Consider the following 18,500-nt stretch of genomic DNA (forward strand, 5'->3'; position numbering starts at 1 on the left):
GTTGTCCAATTAAAGCTTTTGGATCAATAGGGTGTATTATATTATTTGAAAGTCGTGAAATGGAAGTTACTTTCTGAATCATCGCAGCCCTGTTTTTCATATATGCATATGTGTGATATATATCTGAGAAGTACAATTAGCAGCTTTTAAAGGCTATATTGAAACTAAAATTAGTTTAGTAGGGTTAATCTAGGCTTTTAAGTTGCAAAAGCTTAGCTGTTTTGTTATTTTATTGATCAACTCTCATGCCTTTGAAAATAAAAATTCCAGGATGACATCATGCCCAGTAGGAGTAATTAAAGCTATCTGATGAGGGAATTTAGAAGTTGAAAGGGATGATTGTAATTGATCCTGATTCAATCCTATTACAGCTTTTTATAGTTTAAGCTCTAGAGAAAGCAAGCCCCTTGTCAAGGCTTTATTTTATAGATTCCTTTGTGTGTGTATGTGTGTATATGTGCTCTATACTTTCTGGTCTCTACTTTCCCTTTTAATTTTTTCCCCTGTAGTAAATAATGAGCTGCCACCTGAAATCCGGCTTGCCAGTGGTCAGCTAATGGGTGATGACCTGTCCCTCCTTACTGCAGGAGAGCTGTCACCTTATATCAGTGACCCAGCGCTGAAGCTATTCCAGTGTGCTGTTTGCAACAAATTCACCTCTGACAGCCTGGAGGCCCTAAGTGTGCATGTGAGCAGTGAACGTTCTCTCCCTGAAGAGGAGTGGAGGGCTGTAATTGGAGACATCTACCAATGCAAGCTCTGTAACTACAACACGCAGCTCAAAGCCAACTTCCAGCTTCACTGCAAGACTGACAAACACATGCAAAAATATCAACTGGTGGCTCACATTAAAGAAGGAGGCAAAACTAACGAGTGGAGGCTGAAGTGCATTGCCATTGGCAACCCAGTTCACCTAAAATGTAATGCCTGTGACTACTACACCAACAGTGTGGATAAATTGCGCTTACATACCACCAATCACAGACACGAGGCAGCCCTGAAACTTTACAAGGTAAGCACCCACCAGCAATTTAAGTTGGCTTGAAATAGGAAGCAGCAGTTAACTCTTGAAATGTTAGCAGAACCGTGTTTTTTTGAGTGATGTGCAAATTAGAGGCTTATTGAACATACTCTTAATAAAGCAACAAAAAATAGACTACTGAGCTAGAAGCGCTGCACCTGGAAAGTGTTATACCTTGTAGCTCATTTAGCTTTCCCTTTATTTGAACCTTTATATATATATATCACTGTCAGCACAGTCCTATATGTATGTTTACTCAGGTGCAAGTCCCATTGAGTTAGATGGAGTTTAGTCCCAAGTTAATGGGCATTGGATGCAGCCTAACGTCCTAAACTTAAATTTATATTTCTTGTGTTGCAAATGGCTAAATGAGTTTCTCTTCTAAATTCTATAATAGCCTTTGTTAGCTAACTGTTAACTGTGAATTCTTTTGTGTACTTTATGTGATACTTGCATAGCTTGTATAGGAAAGGAAATGGCTCCTAGCATTGAGGATGTTTAAATGATCCCAACCCAAAATGTTCCACCTCAATTTTTATAGTAAAAACACACACTTGTATCACAGTATTACTATGAGTATTCAGAAGCAAACTCTTGATATCTGTTTGCCTACCTTTGCTTTTGATTAGTCAATAATCATTTTGTACTATGAAATTATTTTACATGAAAGGGTGTGGTGCAGATAAATATTAGCGTAATGGCAAACACACTTTTTTTCTGGCCTGGGGAAAAACTATATGTGTGGGAGTGGCAAATATCATTTACTACTGGATCATGCCATGACTTTTTCCAAACCCCAATTACTGGATTTTATTTTGTTTTGTTTACTGGATTGTCCTGTTGGGCTTGGTTTATGTATAAAGTGTTGTACATTTATTTATGGCTTTCAGATATCAAGCACTATTTTGTTGGAGGTTTTTTCCCACAAGGATATAACAATTTGTCAGTGTATTTTAAATATAGTGAGAAAGTCCACGTGGAAAGTGTATCACACATACACTAGAGCTTGCCTTTAACTTTATCATGAATAATAAGCATGAATTTTCTAAAATGCTGTTATAAAATTTGCACACATATAAATAAATAAGTAAATAAATCAGCAGTTCTATAGGCAAATAAAATGAATGTTCTATCGTTGGTTGTGCATAAACCGCTTTGTTGAAACAAATGGCAGACATGTAGCTGAAAATAATATACTCCATTTGTATCCTGCAGACAGCAAATGAAGGGGATGTAAATACTACAGATTTAAATCCATATCTGCTTTAGAATGTAGATGTATATATCTACTTCTGTGTTTGGATACCAAATGCAAGTCTGACCATACAGGACACTGATAACCAAACTCAAATGCATTCACATATCTTCCTTAATACCTAAAAGGAATGAATTAGTATTTAAAGGCAGAGGGTTGTATACAATTAACTGCTAATCAGACTAGACCTATTGAAATCAATATACCTAGGTAGTCATGCCCATTGATTTCACTGGGTCTGCTGTAAGTAGGAGTTGGTTGACAACAACCTCAGCTTCCTTGCTCGGGGTGAGCAAATTGTGCTGGTGGTTGTGAACAAGCTGGCCTCCCCACTTTATAGGAGACTTTTCTGACCATACTTGGCTTTCAGCGTTTCCCTTTCAGACCTTAGGATATTAGCCTAAGCTGACCTTTACATGCTTGACCTGATTCATCCACAATTAAATTCACCTCCTTGCTGGCAGATTGCTGAAAGTGTTATCTGCTACCACTTTAAGGTGGAATAAAAGTCTAAATTTGAATTTTGCACAGAAAAAAAATATAACTATATGGAACATGAATTGATCAAAACATTCTAGACACTTACCCACCAAAGCAGAGCTTTATAGACCTTATAGGCCTTTACAAATCTCCAAAACAAACTGGTGTAAGATGTTATGTCTGCTGTTGCTTTAAGCTGTTTTCCTCCAGCTTATTTCACTTTTAGTATTGGAGCTGGGTTGGGGGGCAGGCAGAATTGTGTAAAGCAGTAGTGTACAGTACAGGTTGGGAGCAGGGGCTCAGCTTATTTTCCATGCAAATGTTTTTCTCCTTCTGTAAAGTGTAGACCTCCCCTACCCTTGTATGTATCTATCATTTGTATATCAACAGCACAAATAGTATTTAAATAGTTGAGTAAAGTGTTTCCATTTACATTATCCTGTTTAGAAGCCCAGGGAAAGACAGTGCTCTTTGTAAAGCACATGCTCTTGCAGCAATTCTAAGTAGACCATTTTGTAGCTTTAAGAAACTATAGAATCCCACAATATGGTTATCTTCCTGCTATGCTACCCTCTCATGAGATTTAATTACAATACCAGTACTCTTGAGAAGACAGAGAAAATAGAACATGCTGGGGCCATGCTGCAACAAAAAGCTGCAGTCTGATTTGTACCTGTTGAGAGTTCCAGTCAGCTAGTAATGCCCCATTTCACTGTTTTATCTCCTTTCCTTCCTCCCCATTTTCTGTTTTATCTCCAAATGTCAGCCAGCATTCTGTGCCAACTGAACATGGCCAGCCTACATTGTGATCGGCAGTCCCTGTCCACCCCCCCAGTTGGGGGTTTCACCCCTCAAAGTTATTTTGTACTTTTGCAAGTCTTGGGATTCCCCCAAGACTGCAAATACTTCTCTCTTGTCCATGGATGGTGCTGTTTTGGCTACATAGGGATCCACACTTGGAGAATAGTCCATTAAAGGGTGTGAGAGCAATGCCTGGAGTAGGTTTGGAGGAAGAGGCTATTCCCCTTTGTTGAAAGGAGCTTGGCTTACACTTAACTAGTAAGTGTTCACCCTCTAAGGTTCAATAAAAATAAATGACAAATTTACCAAATGGCACAGGCCTGGCTTAGGAAATGTGGTGTCGCAGGCACCAGTCAGTCATTTCTAGAGTTGCCAAATCACAATTACAAAGCTTTGCTAATTCCGTTAAATATTCCACGTCAGTGGGAGAGCATGCTGTGTTTTGTGTTTCCCGTTCCATTTCTTCATTAATGCCTTCATTCACTCTCCTTTTCTGCCTGCTGTAAAATGTAGCCTCCAGTCTTCCCTTCAACTAACTGGGCCAGTCCGGTGAACAAAGAGAAAAATGGAGGAAAGGAGAAATAGCCAGGCGGCTGTGTACTTTTTGGCTCCCTCAGAATGTTTTGAATGCACATGAAGTATCCCTGGGTTGAAATCTAGCCAGTACCCATGATGCTGTAGTCCAGAAAGCATTAATGATCACAGCAGAAAAGCTTTGGGGGAATCCCATTTTTTTCCATTCACAAAATATTGGATGATATCACTGTTAGTCATACTCTGAGTAGACCCATTGAAATCAATGTACTGAAGTACATTGATTTTAATGCGTTTATTCTGAGTATGTCTTGCTTGGATATCATCCACTGTGACTTTTAATAAGAGGAAAATGCAACATAAATGCCTTCTTGAGGCAAAATGTCTGGACTCCTTGCAACAGCTGCAATGTTAATAACTTCAGTGCTTTGGAAAAAGATGTTGCATGCATCACAATAGCAGTACTAAAATTGGTTGTTTGTGTATAAGCCCTCTTGTAAGATGTGAAAGCTACTAATGTATTAAAACCGCAGCCCCTGCCCACTGAATTCATGAAGCAATTTGTGTAATTAGTTGCCTAATGTGACAAAGCAATGCTGCTTTATGAGAACAATTAACTTACAATCCTAGGAACACTTAATTGGAAGTAGGTTTACATTGCAATCAGTGAGGCTTACTTCAACTTAATACACTGAGGTTTAGGGTGATATACATATTTGGGTGCTAGCAAAATTATTTTGCAATTATGAGAACAAATAATAAAATTGGACTGCTTCAGTTATTTGTGGTTTAATGGCAAGTATAAGTTTTATTGAGCATTTATTTGCTTGTTCCTCTTACATAGTCATTTAAAATGTTAAGGACACCTGACAGCAGCAGTTAGGTGAGGTTAAATGTATAAAATATATTTTGCTTTTTGCTTTATTGACAAACTATTGATTCATACACTACTCATGTTATGATTGTCAGCTCAATTTGAATAGATCACTTCACCTCCCATTCTCAAACAACAGGAAAGTTGCATGACCTATTTCCAGTTTAAGAAGGTTAAAGGTTAGCTCAAAAGCATCATCTGCCTAACTGCTTAGTTTTAAACTGATCAATTTAATGAAAATCTGTTTTACAGATGGTGTTTTAATGTCTTTGGCAGGATTTGGGCAGCTTTAACAGTAGATGTACGCTAGTAAACATTATTTTTTATTTGACCAGAGCAACACCTTTTCTTTTATGTTTTATAGTAGAAAACATGTGGGATATGGTATTTTGGCAGAAGACCCAAAGCAAAAAGTGTTGATGATCTTTCCATATGGATTCCACAACAGAATATATTTATGTCTATTGCTCAAACAAAGCTATATTCATGGCTAAGCAGACTGTTTTCCTCTGAATCCTTAAAAATAATTTCAGTCAGGATTGTATTTGGAAAATGCGTGCTTCCTATTTGCATACGATTGGAACACCGGCATTTAAAACTATAATCAAGGCTGTTCCTTATGTATATGTAAGCATGCACTTTGTGTTTATAGCTGAGGTGACCAAACTGTGGTTTGTAAGCTAAATGTAGTTCCTGGCAGTTGAAATGTAAGGAGCTGCACTTACTCGACCACATAGTACAAAAATGCAAATAGTTGTGAAAGGCCTTATATGTACTGCAAAGCTGTGTGACTTCCATGTGGCATTATCCACTTGCACAAAAGCAGGAATGAATTCTGTCCACGTATTCCCTGTGAACAATTTCAAATTTCAGCTAAATGTCATATATAGCTTTTTAATAATTTTTGAGCAGCATTTTGTTTGTTTGTTTGTTTGTTTGTAAATAGTGAATATTTAGGGAAACCATAAGGCGGGGACTTTGTGATGGGGGAAATGGGGTGAGTTAGTTGAGTCCCCCAACTTTAGCCATGAACACCATTGTGCCAGTACAAAACTGTATTTGTCTTTTTGACTTGTGAGTGTAATGTGGTTTTGTTACAGAATGTAGTATAGTTCTTCAACTCAGAAAATTTGGTTCCTATATGCCCTTTGGAAATATAGGATAAAATCCAACACAGTAGTTTTCTTATTCAATAACATGATTCAGCAGATGCGTCCACTATGAGAAAGGGTGAGCATGTGATTTTCTCCGATTCCCACTTCCTCATGTAACCCCTCTGCTACTGTCAGTGCTGTTCTGGAACAGATTTGGAGGGAAGACATAGTGGCTGAAACAGGAAGGAGGAATCAATGAAAATTTCCTCCTCTTCACCTACTCATCTCAGTCAATGCCTCTATTGGATAATGTGTAGGGAAACTTAACATTCTCATATTCTCAAACTTACTGCACAAATTTTGCTATGGTGTAGAAGAATATGCAATCTGTGCATCAGAAATAATTGCAGTGACTTAAGGTGTTCACTGAGTATGTTTTAAAACATGTGTACGTAATACACAGTACCACAAATACATCAGGCAACAGACCAAAATAACAACAAGTATCTGAAGGAAGATCCTCAAAATTGCTTTTGTGTACATTGTATCAAGTACAACTTATATGTAAAGTGGTAGTTTAGGGCGTGCTAAATTCACGCCCTACCTTTAAACTAGAGAACTAGCTGTCAATATGCCATGTACTGCAGATATACTCTCTCCATTGAGACTTATGCAGAGATCTGGGGGCGGGGGGGGGGGACCCATTGCAATGAACACTATTTGCATAACAGCAGTGCTTGGTGGAGTCCATCTTTTTATAACTGGATCCCTTTTCAGTGACATTAATTTGGTACTTCCTTGCCATCATTTTAGAATCTGATTTTATATATTTGGTTCACTTTTTTAGTTAAATGCAGAATAACTTTTTGCATAAGAATTCTAAAGCAAGATTCCCCTGGGTGTTGCTGACTCTGATATGTTTATTTAAAGAAAAAGTTCACTACGGTCCTTTATTTTGTCAACAAATGACTGCTACCAGCCTTTAAAATAGCCCAGTGAAACTAAATTATCACGAATATATAAGATTGCATTCAGAAAGGCTAGAAGAACAAATGGAGCATTGACTATATTTTATAGGATAGATTTATAGCCTGTCCTTGGGTCACTTAGGGCCAAGAATTTTCACGGTCAGCTGGTTGGGCCTGCTGGCGAGCATCCTCAGCAGGAAATGTAAATACCATATAGCACCTGCTCTTCAGCTGGGCGGCTAGCACTCTTCTGCTTTTGGAAGGGAAGTATCTACCACCTCAAGTCTGGTCCAAAGTAGAAAGCTTAATTATACTGGTCTTGCTCTGCATCTGTCATCAGTGAAGCAGAATAGTCTGTCTGGATTCTCTAATGCTGTTTGCATATTCGGATTTTAAATCAGCCAGAGATATTGAATGCATTGCTTGTGTCTCCTTGTTTATGAATGAGACAACTGGGATTTAGGTAACTTCAAGAGTACTATTTCCCCAATGAACATTGCTAGTGTTTTCCTCATTATTCTTGTTATGGATGAAAGCATCAGTGTTAAAAATTAAAAATTGTATTTGGGAGAGTAGGTATGAAATAACAAAGGAAGGGGGGGGGAGAGAAATCCATCTACAACACAAGCTACATTTGTTTGCTATATTTTGTTTAGCATGCAATGATGATACTTTGATCAGTGTAGAATTAACAGAGTTCCATAATTTAAATTTCAATAGCCTTCTCCTAAGTTTCCAATTTAAAATCAAATATCCCAGATATGTGCCATTCCAATTATTGAACTGTCATTGTCCCAATATGATAGTAAAAGAGGTTGTGAGATTGTGCTGTGCTTATTTGCATAAAAGTCATTGTGCGAAAAGAAATTGGAATGTTTCGGTACATTCGAGAGTCAAAACATGGTTTCCTTAATCTTACTATAGTCATTTGTTTAGATAAAGAAAGCTGTTTGGAGAGATAAATAAAAGTTATTATTTTCTTGCTCTTAAACATAGTTGTCACTGAAAAATATTTCATTTTTTAATAGTGATTTAACATTTGTGGTCATTTCAGGGTTGAAATATCTAAAATTAAATTCCCATGGCTGTTTATGTGTGTCAAGTAATTTGAATTATGCTATTATATTAACATGTATAATGATAAGGGAAGTGTTAAGAAACCATTTTTGTATCAGCCTATAAAAATATAAATATACTTCATGTCTACATAAATGCATGTGTGTGCTAATGAACAAATGGTGGGGTAATAATTTTAAAGGGTTCCTTTTTGCTTCTAGTTTAGTGGGAATAACAATTTGTAAATAACCCACACTTTATTATTCTGTTTAAACATCATATATTTTTAGTCAGGCCTTTCTGTCATGTTGAGGATATATACCGTACTATGACAATCAATTTTAAAATATTTATTTTCAGTACCTTAAAAATAAATCTGCAGTTTCCTTAGAGCTAGGCTCTAAAAGCTAGGTAAGAACCTATGGTTTGGAAGTTGGATCCAGCCCTTCACTGTGTTGCATCTCATCCCCTGAACTTTGAAGGTGTGGACTGGGATGGCAAGCAGCCAACTGAATCTGCTTTCACCTTCAAAGACATGAATCAGATGTCTCACACCCAGCCAATCAGCAGCTTCATAGCTCTCCCTTATCGTGTTGGAGGCTGCCCAGCAAGGGGAAGCCTCCCGCCTGAGGGGGGGGGGGGCAACTTTAAAAGCATGGTTCAGGCATGCTCAGAGGTGAAATCATAGGCTGGGTTGAAAGCCACCAAGCCCAATCTGCATCTTCACAGCTCTCATAAGGTACTGGGGCAGCCTTCCACCTGAAGAGGGATGCCTCTGGAAATGTGGATTGGGTTGACTGTCAGCTGGCCTGATGCAGGCCTTCAGAGGTGAAAGGGCAGAGCATGTCAGTTGTCAACTAGCCTGGTCCACATTGTCAAACTTTTTTGAGGCACAATAGGTGCTTTTTACTTGCATGTGACTACTAATAATGTTTTCTGTGGGTACCACCCCTGCCCTAAAATATTTTAGCTTAGTTCTCCCTTGCACTCTATGTTCCTCACACAGCCACTAATGCCCCAAGTCACAGTATACGCTGATTTTCATCTCTATTTGAATGGCTTGCTATTTGGACCATCTGCCAGAATTATGGGATAAGGAGGCTGTTGCCCCTTTTAGCTGTTATCTCGTGGTGCCCTACAATGTTTCTTGTGTTTCCCAGGGAGGTGCTTTATCTGGGAATCCTTGCCCTATATGGGAGTAAATGGAATACCTTTTCTGATATGTGAGAGGACTATTGAGTAAAAATTATGAAACTTTTTCATGTCAAATTGTAAGGCTAAGTGGTGATTATCAAAATGTGCAGGAATGCTATCCTGACTATATAAGATATCAACATAGATCAGTGTATATATGCACTATTACATTCACAATAAATATCGTACACAGATTTCTACATTTTCTGAATTGTATGTACATACAGCTACATAGTCCTATTTTCATGAGAATCTCTAACAAGATAACTTAGACTTTTCCAGAGGAAATAAAGCCTTTCCCAGTTGACAAAGGTCAGAGCAAGATGTGATCAAATTATTAGAACCATGGTGAAGCTGCATGGGCTAAATGAAAATGTGGATTTGGTCCGAAACCTTAAAGTTCCTCATTATGTGTTCAGTTTGTAGATTATATATTTCGGCCAGGGGGATGCCTCTTTGTAACAAAAAGGAATAGCATTCCCAAATTTGCTTGCTTTGTGTAAACTTCCACTGAATTATGCATGTATTGCAGACAGTGATGCTTTGCTGGATCAACTGTTAATGACACAGTTATTGTGAACGTTATTCTTAATCAAATAATGTACTGCAAATACATAAGCAGCCTTCTTTCGTAATGCCAGAACTGGAGGCTGTAAGTTACTTTTCGTTTTCCTTTTCCTTTTTCTGTCTCTTGGGAATGGCACATCACATAGTGAAATAGTGTTTGTTTGACCTCCCCTTCCCAAATACAGGGGCACGTTTATATTAACAGTAAAGTTCACAGAACTTCTCCTAGTGGAGTACCAAAAACAAGCATGTCATGGAAATGACCCTCTTGGTCTCCAGAGAAATGGAGTTAACCCTCATGTGCTATATAGTCTTCAGATATAGTCTTCATCTAACATGGTCCCAGAGGAAACTGCAAGTGTTTGTGGGAGCAAAGGTATTATTATAAACTTTAGTTTTTAAAAGCAGAGGATGTTGAAATAAATGGAAATGGATATAAAGTCAAGCAAATCCACAAGAACAAATCATAACAACGGCAAAAACCAAATTGAAGAAACAGTTTAAATTGAGTGTATTGTTCCTCCCTCTAATTCTCTCTTGTGTTACATGAGAAAACTAAACTATTTATAGCTTCTACTGTTTGACCCAGCTTCAGTGTATTGCTTCATACTGAAAGAACTTTGCTTGCTCTTGAAATGTTGACCAGTTACGTAGTTGCCCTCTTAATCCCAGGCACTAGTCACTGCCTTCTCAAATGTATCCAGACTCACCAAAGGCTGAACAGCTTCCCTAAATGGATAATATACCTAACATTGTATTCCAACATGTCTCTTTGATTTAAATGTCAGAACCAGCTGAGTGAAATACTTTTTCTACATTAAAAGTTAAGAACTGTTGTATACCTAGTAGACATACTAAGGCCATATCCTCAAACCATTTTTGTCTAAACTACTGCAACTGATATTAACGTTAACAGTGGTCCCTCCATTATTATTATTATTATTATTTTAAAAAAAATGAATTTAAGACTAAAAAGTTCCTGTTCAACTATGGGAAGAGGTAAAGGAACAGAGATAAAAGAGTTCATCAGATTTAATAAAAAAAGTTACTGAAGAATGAGCTCATTGTTGTTGACAGTGAATGCAGGCTGTCCCATGGTAAAACTTCAGTAGTCAGCACTGCTGCAGAGGCACTATAAAGAAAATACAGGAAAATCTTCCATACTATGTATTACTCACCAAGCCTAAGCTGAAATATTGTATTCAGTGTGTGCAACCGCACTTTAAGAGGTATGCAAAGGGGAATATTTTCTTAGATTTTGCTGATTTCCTCTAAAAAATTAAACTAAGAATTGTTGTATTTTCACATATATTTCATGAAACTATATCATATTGTATAAAAATATTTAAAAATTCTGCTTTGCACAACTGATGGTATATTTCTAATGTGGCACACAGTAGTGGACAAATTACCCAAAGCTGAATTAGATAAACATCTTAGGAATGGTTCAGTTGTAATTTTACAGTAAGGGATTCCCTTCACCTCTAGAATTCTGTGCTTTCATAGTACACATATAGAATGATAACATCCTCTTTCAGCTTTAGTTTCAACTGAGCTTTAGAAACGAAAGCAAGAGAAAAGCTGCAGTCTCTCTCTCTCTCTCTCTCTCTCTCTCTGTGTGTGTGTGTGTGTGTGTATGTGTGTATGTATGGTATAAGTGCCAATTTTCAAAACACAGTCAATCCCCTCATCTGTGACATGGTGGTCTACTTTTTTCTTTTCTTTTAATGTCATGAGAGAGAAAAAATTGCATACAAATGTGTGGGGAGACAGTTGCTTCTTGTCAATTCTAGGTTTAGAAATGTAAGGGTGTCTGAGACTTTTTATATTTATGTTGCTTACTTTTTTATAAAGTTCCCTTTCTTGTCCTATTCACATAACATCTTTGCATGGGCAGGGGAGCGGGTGGCACAAAACCACTGTACCTCTTGGGCTTGCTGATCGGAAGGTTGGCGGTTCGAATCTGCGCAATGGGGTGAGCTCCTATTGCTCTGTCCCAGCTTCTGCCAGTTCAAAAGCACACCAGTGCAAGTAGATAAATAGGTACTGCTGCAGCGGGAAGGTAAACAATGTTTCTGTGTGCTTTTGTATGGGGAAACTGGTCAACTTGACTCCGGCATCCTTTGTCTAATACTAGGATTGCTGCAAAACGGGAGGCAAGAAAACCATTTGCTTTAATATACATATTTTTGTTACATGTGGAGAAAAGAGCTTCCCTTTTCCACCTAAAATAATGCACAGACATTCTTCAGGGGCTATTTCATAAAGAACATCCTTCTTTTTAAATTTTTACCTTCCACCATATTGCCCGTTTATTTAGTTTTCTTGTGGCTCTATAAAGCTCCTTTTGTAGTTACAACTAACCTAACTTATTTTATGTCATCTACAATCTTTGACACCTCATTGGCCATTGCCTTTTCAGATCATTAATAAATACATTAAGCAAGACTTCTCTTACTATGGAACATTTGGGCAACCCATTCTGATTTTTTTTCCATGTTGTACATGGACCATTAATTCCTAATTTGTTTTGTAACTCTTTGTATCATGTCACCAGTTCAGTTTTCATCCCACAAGTTCACAGTTTCTTAACAGCTTTTTCTGAAGGACATTATCACATTTTTTAAAAATGCCTAAACTAACTGCCAGATTAATTTTTGGATTCTTAGGTTAACACTAAAATATTTATAGACTAAAGATACCAGAATTTTCTCAAGGAAAATGGTTATATGCATTGTGACATGCAAGGAATCTTGATGTTGATGTTAGAAGTCCATACATTTTTATTTAATCTTAATGCATTCCTGACACTGTCCAGTGTAATGACTTGTTTTCTCAAATTTGTGACTAGTTCACCATTACTACATAATGGAGTAGTACTATTGGTAACCTCAGAAGTTAGGATATTAGGATGCCATCCCCGCTAGCAAAAATAATAGAGAGGAGGAGAAAAAGGCACATTTGTCAGCCACCATTACACTTTGCACCTCTACTATATTCAGAACAGAAGGCAGTGCAAGATACATAGTCCAAGCATCCAATGAAATGTGGTCATGTTTACGGGACATGTTTAATGTAGGAGAGGGCTGACATAGTGCAAACAGGTTCTGTATGGGGGTGGCAAATAGTCTCTCCTGCATTTATTTATTAAAAAATAAATAAATTTATTTATTTGGTTTTTCAGATTAAAACTTTACAGTCACATTTCCAACATACAACATAAAAACAAGATTCCAAGGAATCTCCTGGACTTCCCTCCTCCCCTTATTGTTAATCATTTCCTCCTGCATCTTTTATAATAATCCAAACCTTTTATCTCTCCATTGTATCCAAAATTCACCATTAAACTACAAGTGATATTGCAATCCTACTAATGATTTTAACTGTTTACAATGGTCTTTAAGATAAGTTATAAAGTTCCTTATTAAAATTTGGGTCTTCCTGATTTCTGATTCTTCCAGACATTTTAGACATTTTGGCATAATCCATCAACTTGATCTGCCATTCTTCTCTGGTATTTTGAATTTTTAAGCAGAGACATTTTGGGCACACCATAGGAGGGGTGCGCCACATTTGAGAACCTGGTGTGGTCTTAACGGTGAGCCATTTTTGAGTACAAAAAACCCTTCATCATTCTTGGCATTTTACCTCTTTTAATGCCCAAGTAACTACTATTATTATTATTACCATCAGAGCTTTATTCTGTGTGGCTTAAGACAGAAAAAAATAAATTATCCCCATCCTGTCTCTTTATTCTCACAACAATATATGATATAGGTTAGGCTGACAGTCTTAAATAACTCTTTTAATGTTACATAGACTTTGGATACAATGTAGGACTGAAAAATTAGGGGGATTTATAGTACAGTATGCAGCTGAAAAGGTTAACTAAAGAAGCCACGGAGGGGAGGAGGGAAGTCTAGAGATTCGGAAGAATCCTCTTTAATTTTTATTAATTGTGATTTTTTGTGAATGAATTTGTAAAATCAAATAAAAATCATTCCCACCCTCCAAAAGACTGACAGATAGTGACTGTCCCAAGCATTCAGTGAGTTTGGTGACCAAATTGGGGATTTGAACCCAGGTTCCTCAGTCCAACACACTGATCACTACACAGCAGTAATGTCAAAAGGGAAGACTTACATGGTGTTCTTCTTATACGTGAGTGAAAGAAACTCATCCTTTTGCTTAATAACAGTGAGTATATGCCAGTCAGTGATGTGGTACAGGGCATTTCTCATTAAAGTGCTGTCGCTTGTCTGTGATCATTAGCCAGTACACAGAATTCTTGTGGCTTAACTACTATTATTTCTTGGGAGTTTCAAAGGGTTTTCAAAATTCTAGAATGTTCTATTAATTGGATGACTTTTCAGAATGCAGGTTGTAATTGCAGAGTTTGGCTTTTGGTTTATTTTTAGTATTTCCGCTGATTTCTGGTGCACTCTGTGGGATACATAGGAAGCAAAGCATTAAAGTGACCTCCTGTAAGAAAGGATGTACAAGTGTCCACAAGTTGGAAAGCTGTAATTTGGGTGTCCTTTTTTAATTAGAGAAATCATGTATTGATCTTTGATGAAAGGGTATTTTTAGAGGTGTTTGTATGTTCTTCAGTCATTATTTCTTACTTCAAATATATTTTAGCTTCAGAGTTCAAATTGGGTTGTTCCACTTTCCAGTGATAGTATTTTATGTTCTATGGTTCACTCAAGGCAATCCCCTTATTTCTGATGCTATTGGTTAAAAGTTGATTACCAAAAAGGGTCAAAATGACAGAAAACCAGGGGATACTTTTTTTGAGCTTTTGGTAATTTGGAAAACAAGACCATACCATTATCCCAGAATAAACTTCCTTAAAGCTCCTGCAATGGTCCTCAGAGCACACATCCCTCAATGTCTTAACAACAGTGTTTTTCATGGGATTCGAAACGGCACAGTTTTACAAGATTTGTTTAGAAAGCACTCCCCCCCCCCTTTATTAAGAGCAAGTTTATGCAGAAAGTTCATAGTGCGGATAGAAACCAACAAACAGAAAACATACTGTGGTTAACAAAAATCAAACATTTATTTGCTAGTCCAATGATTTATTTTGTTTGATTTGGAATTCTGACTGATAACCTTTAAACTTTTGAAGATGCTAGCTAGCTCTGAAGCGGGACAAAGGAACTTGAGTTAGATGTGTGTGTGCTTACGAGGGCAGAGAGAGAGAGAGAGAGAGAATGTTCCCCTCTCTTCTACAGCATGTAGCATGTTGTGGTGACTTCTGCATTTGTGCACTATTTTTTTGTTGTAATAATCAAGCCCCGCCCAATCCACATTTGTCTGCAGATGTGGGTTTCCTCCTTTCAGAAGCTTTTGCTATATACTACATAGTCATCAATTGTTTCATCTCATCTAGCCATTTGTTTGGCCCAATTATCACTTTTTTGTTGCAGCATGATAGCTACCAAACAGTGCTCCAGCAGGTCAGGATCAATGCTACATCAGCAATGTGAGCTACACAATTTGGGAACACCACACAGAAAATTCCACTGCCAGGACACCTTCTGTGCCTTCCAAGAGTTACTAACATGAAAAATCCCCCCAAACCAATGTTTTCAGGATTACTGCTGAATCACGGATACCTATTCTGCTGAAATAAATTTTCAGTGGTAGTTGCACCACACTAGTAACATGGCAAGTCCTCTTCCTCTTTCTGTTTATTTGTTTTCCTGTGACATAGTTGAAACACTCATGTGCTTTATGTCTGCATGGATTGATCCATTTATGATGAAGCATTATAGTTCTCTTCACTAACTTTGTATGAACTTTGTCAGCTGTCTTCCGTCATTTTGTGTGCACTTGTTTTCAAATGTTGTTGAGTAATTTCTAAATATGCACAGTTATGTATTGAAACTACAAGAAGGGCTGTAGTTAATGAAGAGGGGCGTTGCATACAAAAGGTCTCATGTTCAGTCCCTGGAATCTCCACATTCAGCTGGGGAAGAATTCAGTCTGAAACCCTTGAGAGTCACTGCCAGAGTAAACTGTGCTGAGCTATATGGATCAATGGTCTGATATAAGACAGTTTCCTGTGTTCCCATTGCTTCAGGGTTGTGCTCTTAAGATAGCTTCATCATAAGGAGACGGTAAAATCACAAGTCAGTTTTGCCACCAGGCCCTAAAGAAACAATCCTATATTCTCAACCTACTAATTATAGCAAGGAAAGTATTTCAGAAATGTTTTCAGGTAATTCTTTTAACTGCACAGATATTATTTTTCATATCCTGCACATACAAAGCTGAGCTCTGTTAATGCCAAGGCAGAGAAAAGTTATGACTAATACATTTCAGAAATTGCCAGCATTTTTCTTATAATAGCTTTTCCGTTCTCCGAACGTTATGGTTTTGAAGCCTGACGTCTTGGGACTTTTCAAGGCTAAAATGCAACTGCCTCATGTTCCATCGGAGTGTTAGATGTCTCTCATTTCCATTGCAGCAAAGCACCCATTTAAATCTCTGCTAAGATACCAGACAGGGGTCTTAATTCTAATTCTTTAATTGGAGTGGGTCCATCCTTGGCATTGATCCAGTTCTGAATACAAAGTTCTGTATTTGTGTTGTATTATTGTGGACAAGGAGTGGGATTTCTTTCATATTGTTTCTTTATAACAAATTAAATTCCTCATCATTAAAAAAAACAAAGGTAGCATTGTTAGTCCGTAAAAAAAAGCTCACAAGATGAAGAACTCAAAAGCTTGCCACTATTTTGTCAAATTGTTATTGGTCCTAATAAAGATATTGCTGTGGATTTTGGTATTTTTTTGTAATTTAAAGTATTTCTGTTTTTTTATGTTTTGGGATCCTTAAGGAATTTTGGTAGCAACTCCCCTATTTCTTCCTTCTCTGGTCCTCTGAATATGAAAGTTAAGATGTGATCTATGTGACGAATGTTGTTATTTATATTGTACCATCAATGCTTAAGGCAACTTACAAATTAAAAGAAGATGGACTTTTGCTCCAAGGACCTTTCAGCTTCAAAATTGAGAGAAAGTGGAGGAATGTAGAGGGTGGGGGTAAATAGCAAAAGCCATAATTGGGTGTGATCAAAGCCAAATTGGGTAGGGCCAAAGCTAAAAGTATGACTCAAAGGACAAACCTTGGCTACAAAACATGGTTATGGAGGTAGAAACCCAAATCACAATCCCAGGTTCAGACATCACATTATGCCAGACCTTGACTTAGCTTCATGCCATACTGTGCTAAAAAGCCTGGGTTTGTGTAAGTTTCTCTCCAGGAGCCAACGCTCTCATGTAGCAGTGGTAAGCCATACACTGGCTTCTTGCTAGGAGCAAATCAGGCTATAGCTTTAACTTTTTATGTATCCCACTTTAAAATTAATGGATGGAACAATTATTTCAAAATCAATCAATCAATCAGTCAGTCAATCTCCATTCATACTCATCTATGGACTTCCCTATTCTGCCACCCCTTCTCTCTCTCTCCTTGACACCATTTTCTCAATTTCCTATTTATTATCAGTTCATTCCCATTTTCATGCAGTAGTAACACACAGAAACTCGCAAACACACACACACTCATACATGGATGTAGGCTCCATCCCAGATTTATGTTTAAATTTCATAGATCTACAGACTGAATAGATCTTCTATTCAGAAACTTCACCATCAGATCCCACGCAGGGGCCCAGTGTTTATCATACTTGCTCTTTCTTGCCCCATAAAACCTTTTCCTCTTGTTCCTCCAGCCTTTTTTTCTTTTTGCCCCTCCTCCATGGCCTTTGCAAGTCCTTATCTTTTCCTACTGCTATTTTCCTGCTGGACACTAGAATCCAACAAGGAATAAAAATGATCTGCTTGTTTGCTGTGAGATTGTTTATCTTCAGTGCTGGGTGGATGGAAACTCTTGCTTTCCAGAAACTAGCAGGAAGGAGGAGAGCCTTCTGCCAGATGGGGACCCTATGAGAGCCAGATCTACACCATGGTTGGCAATTCCCCACCTCTGGCTTAATGTAGTTTTGTTGGCTCTATGTTTTATTGCTTGTATGAGCAATGTTGCATTCTTATTATTATATTTTATTATTGTATCCTTCCCTGGCGTTTATTTAGATGCAGTGGGGTTTAGAATTTTGTAAAAAATTAAAATGAATGAATAAATAAATAAATAAATAACCTTGTACAATAAAGAATAGCTTGGTTTTGTTGCAGTTGGGAACGAACTATGTAATTCCTTCACCAGTTCAGCATTCACCAGTTGTCAGTGATTTAGCCAGTGCAAATGTATAGACCCTACTTTTAACATCTAGAATTAGAGTTTTAAATAACCTTAATGCCAAGGTTCTTGACTGAAAGATGAAAGATGTATCTGTGAGACGGTTTGTGTGCGTGTGTGCGCGTCTGCCCATTTCTTCTACTGAGAAATTAAAATGCTGGCTAGATAAAGCATGAAGTATGGGAAAACACGCATGTGTTTATAAATTACATGTTATTAAATCCATGATTCACACGGACATTTTTTTACATTTTATTTTAGAGAAGCCACAGAGACTCAATACAGGGCTTATTTCCCAGGCCAAATAGCAGTTTCAAGAGGCTATTTTTGTGGGACAGTATATGGGGGAAATGTAAACTCCACCCCACCCCATTGTCCCAATCTGGAT

General features: G+C 37.6%; 1 protein-coding gene across 8 annotated transcripts in view; it reads left to right on the forward strand.

Moving 5' to 3' along the window:
• The window catches only part of ZFHX4 (zinc finger homeobox 4), a 188,664-nt gene that overhangs the window by 30,235 nt on the left and 139,929 nt on the right, over nt 1-18,500 (forward strand). For 7 of the 8 annotated variants that reach the window (XM_079983018.1, XM_079983022.1, XM_079983024.1 and 4 more), the window contains exon 3: nt 510-1,012. In XM_079983018.1, coding sequence (XP_079839144.1) covers nt 510-1,012 — 503 coding nt within the window. The remainder of the gene's footprint in view (nt 1-509; nt 1,013-18,500) is intronic. The other variant, XM_079983023.1, reaches the window with a different exon arrangement.

This window comes from Podarcis cretensis, assembly GCF_951804945.1.
Source record: "Podarcis cretensis genome assembly, chromosome: 7".
Taxonomy (NCBI): domain Eukaryota; kingdom Metazoa; phylum Chordata; class Lepidosauria; order Squamata; family Lacertidae; genus Podarcis; species Podarcis cretensis.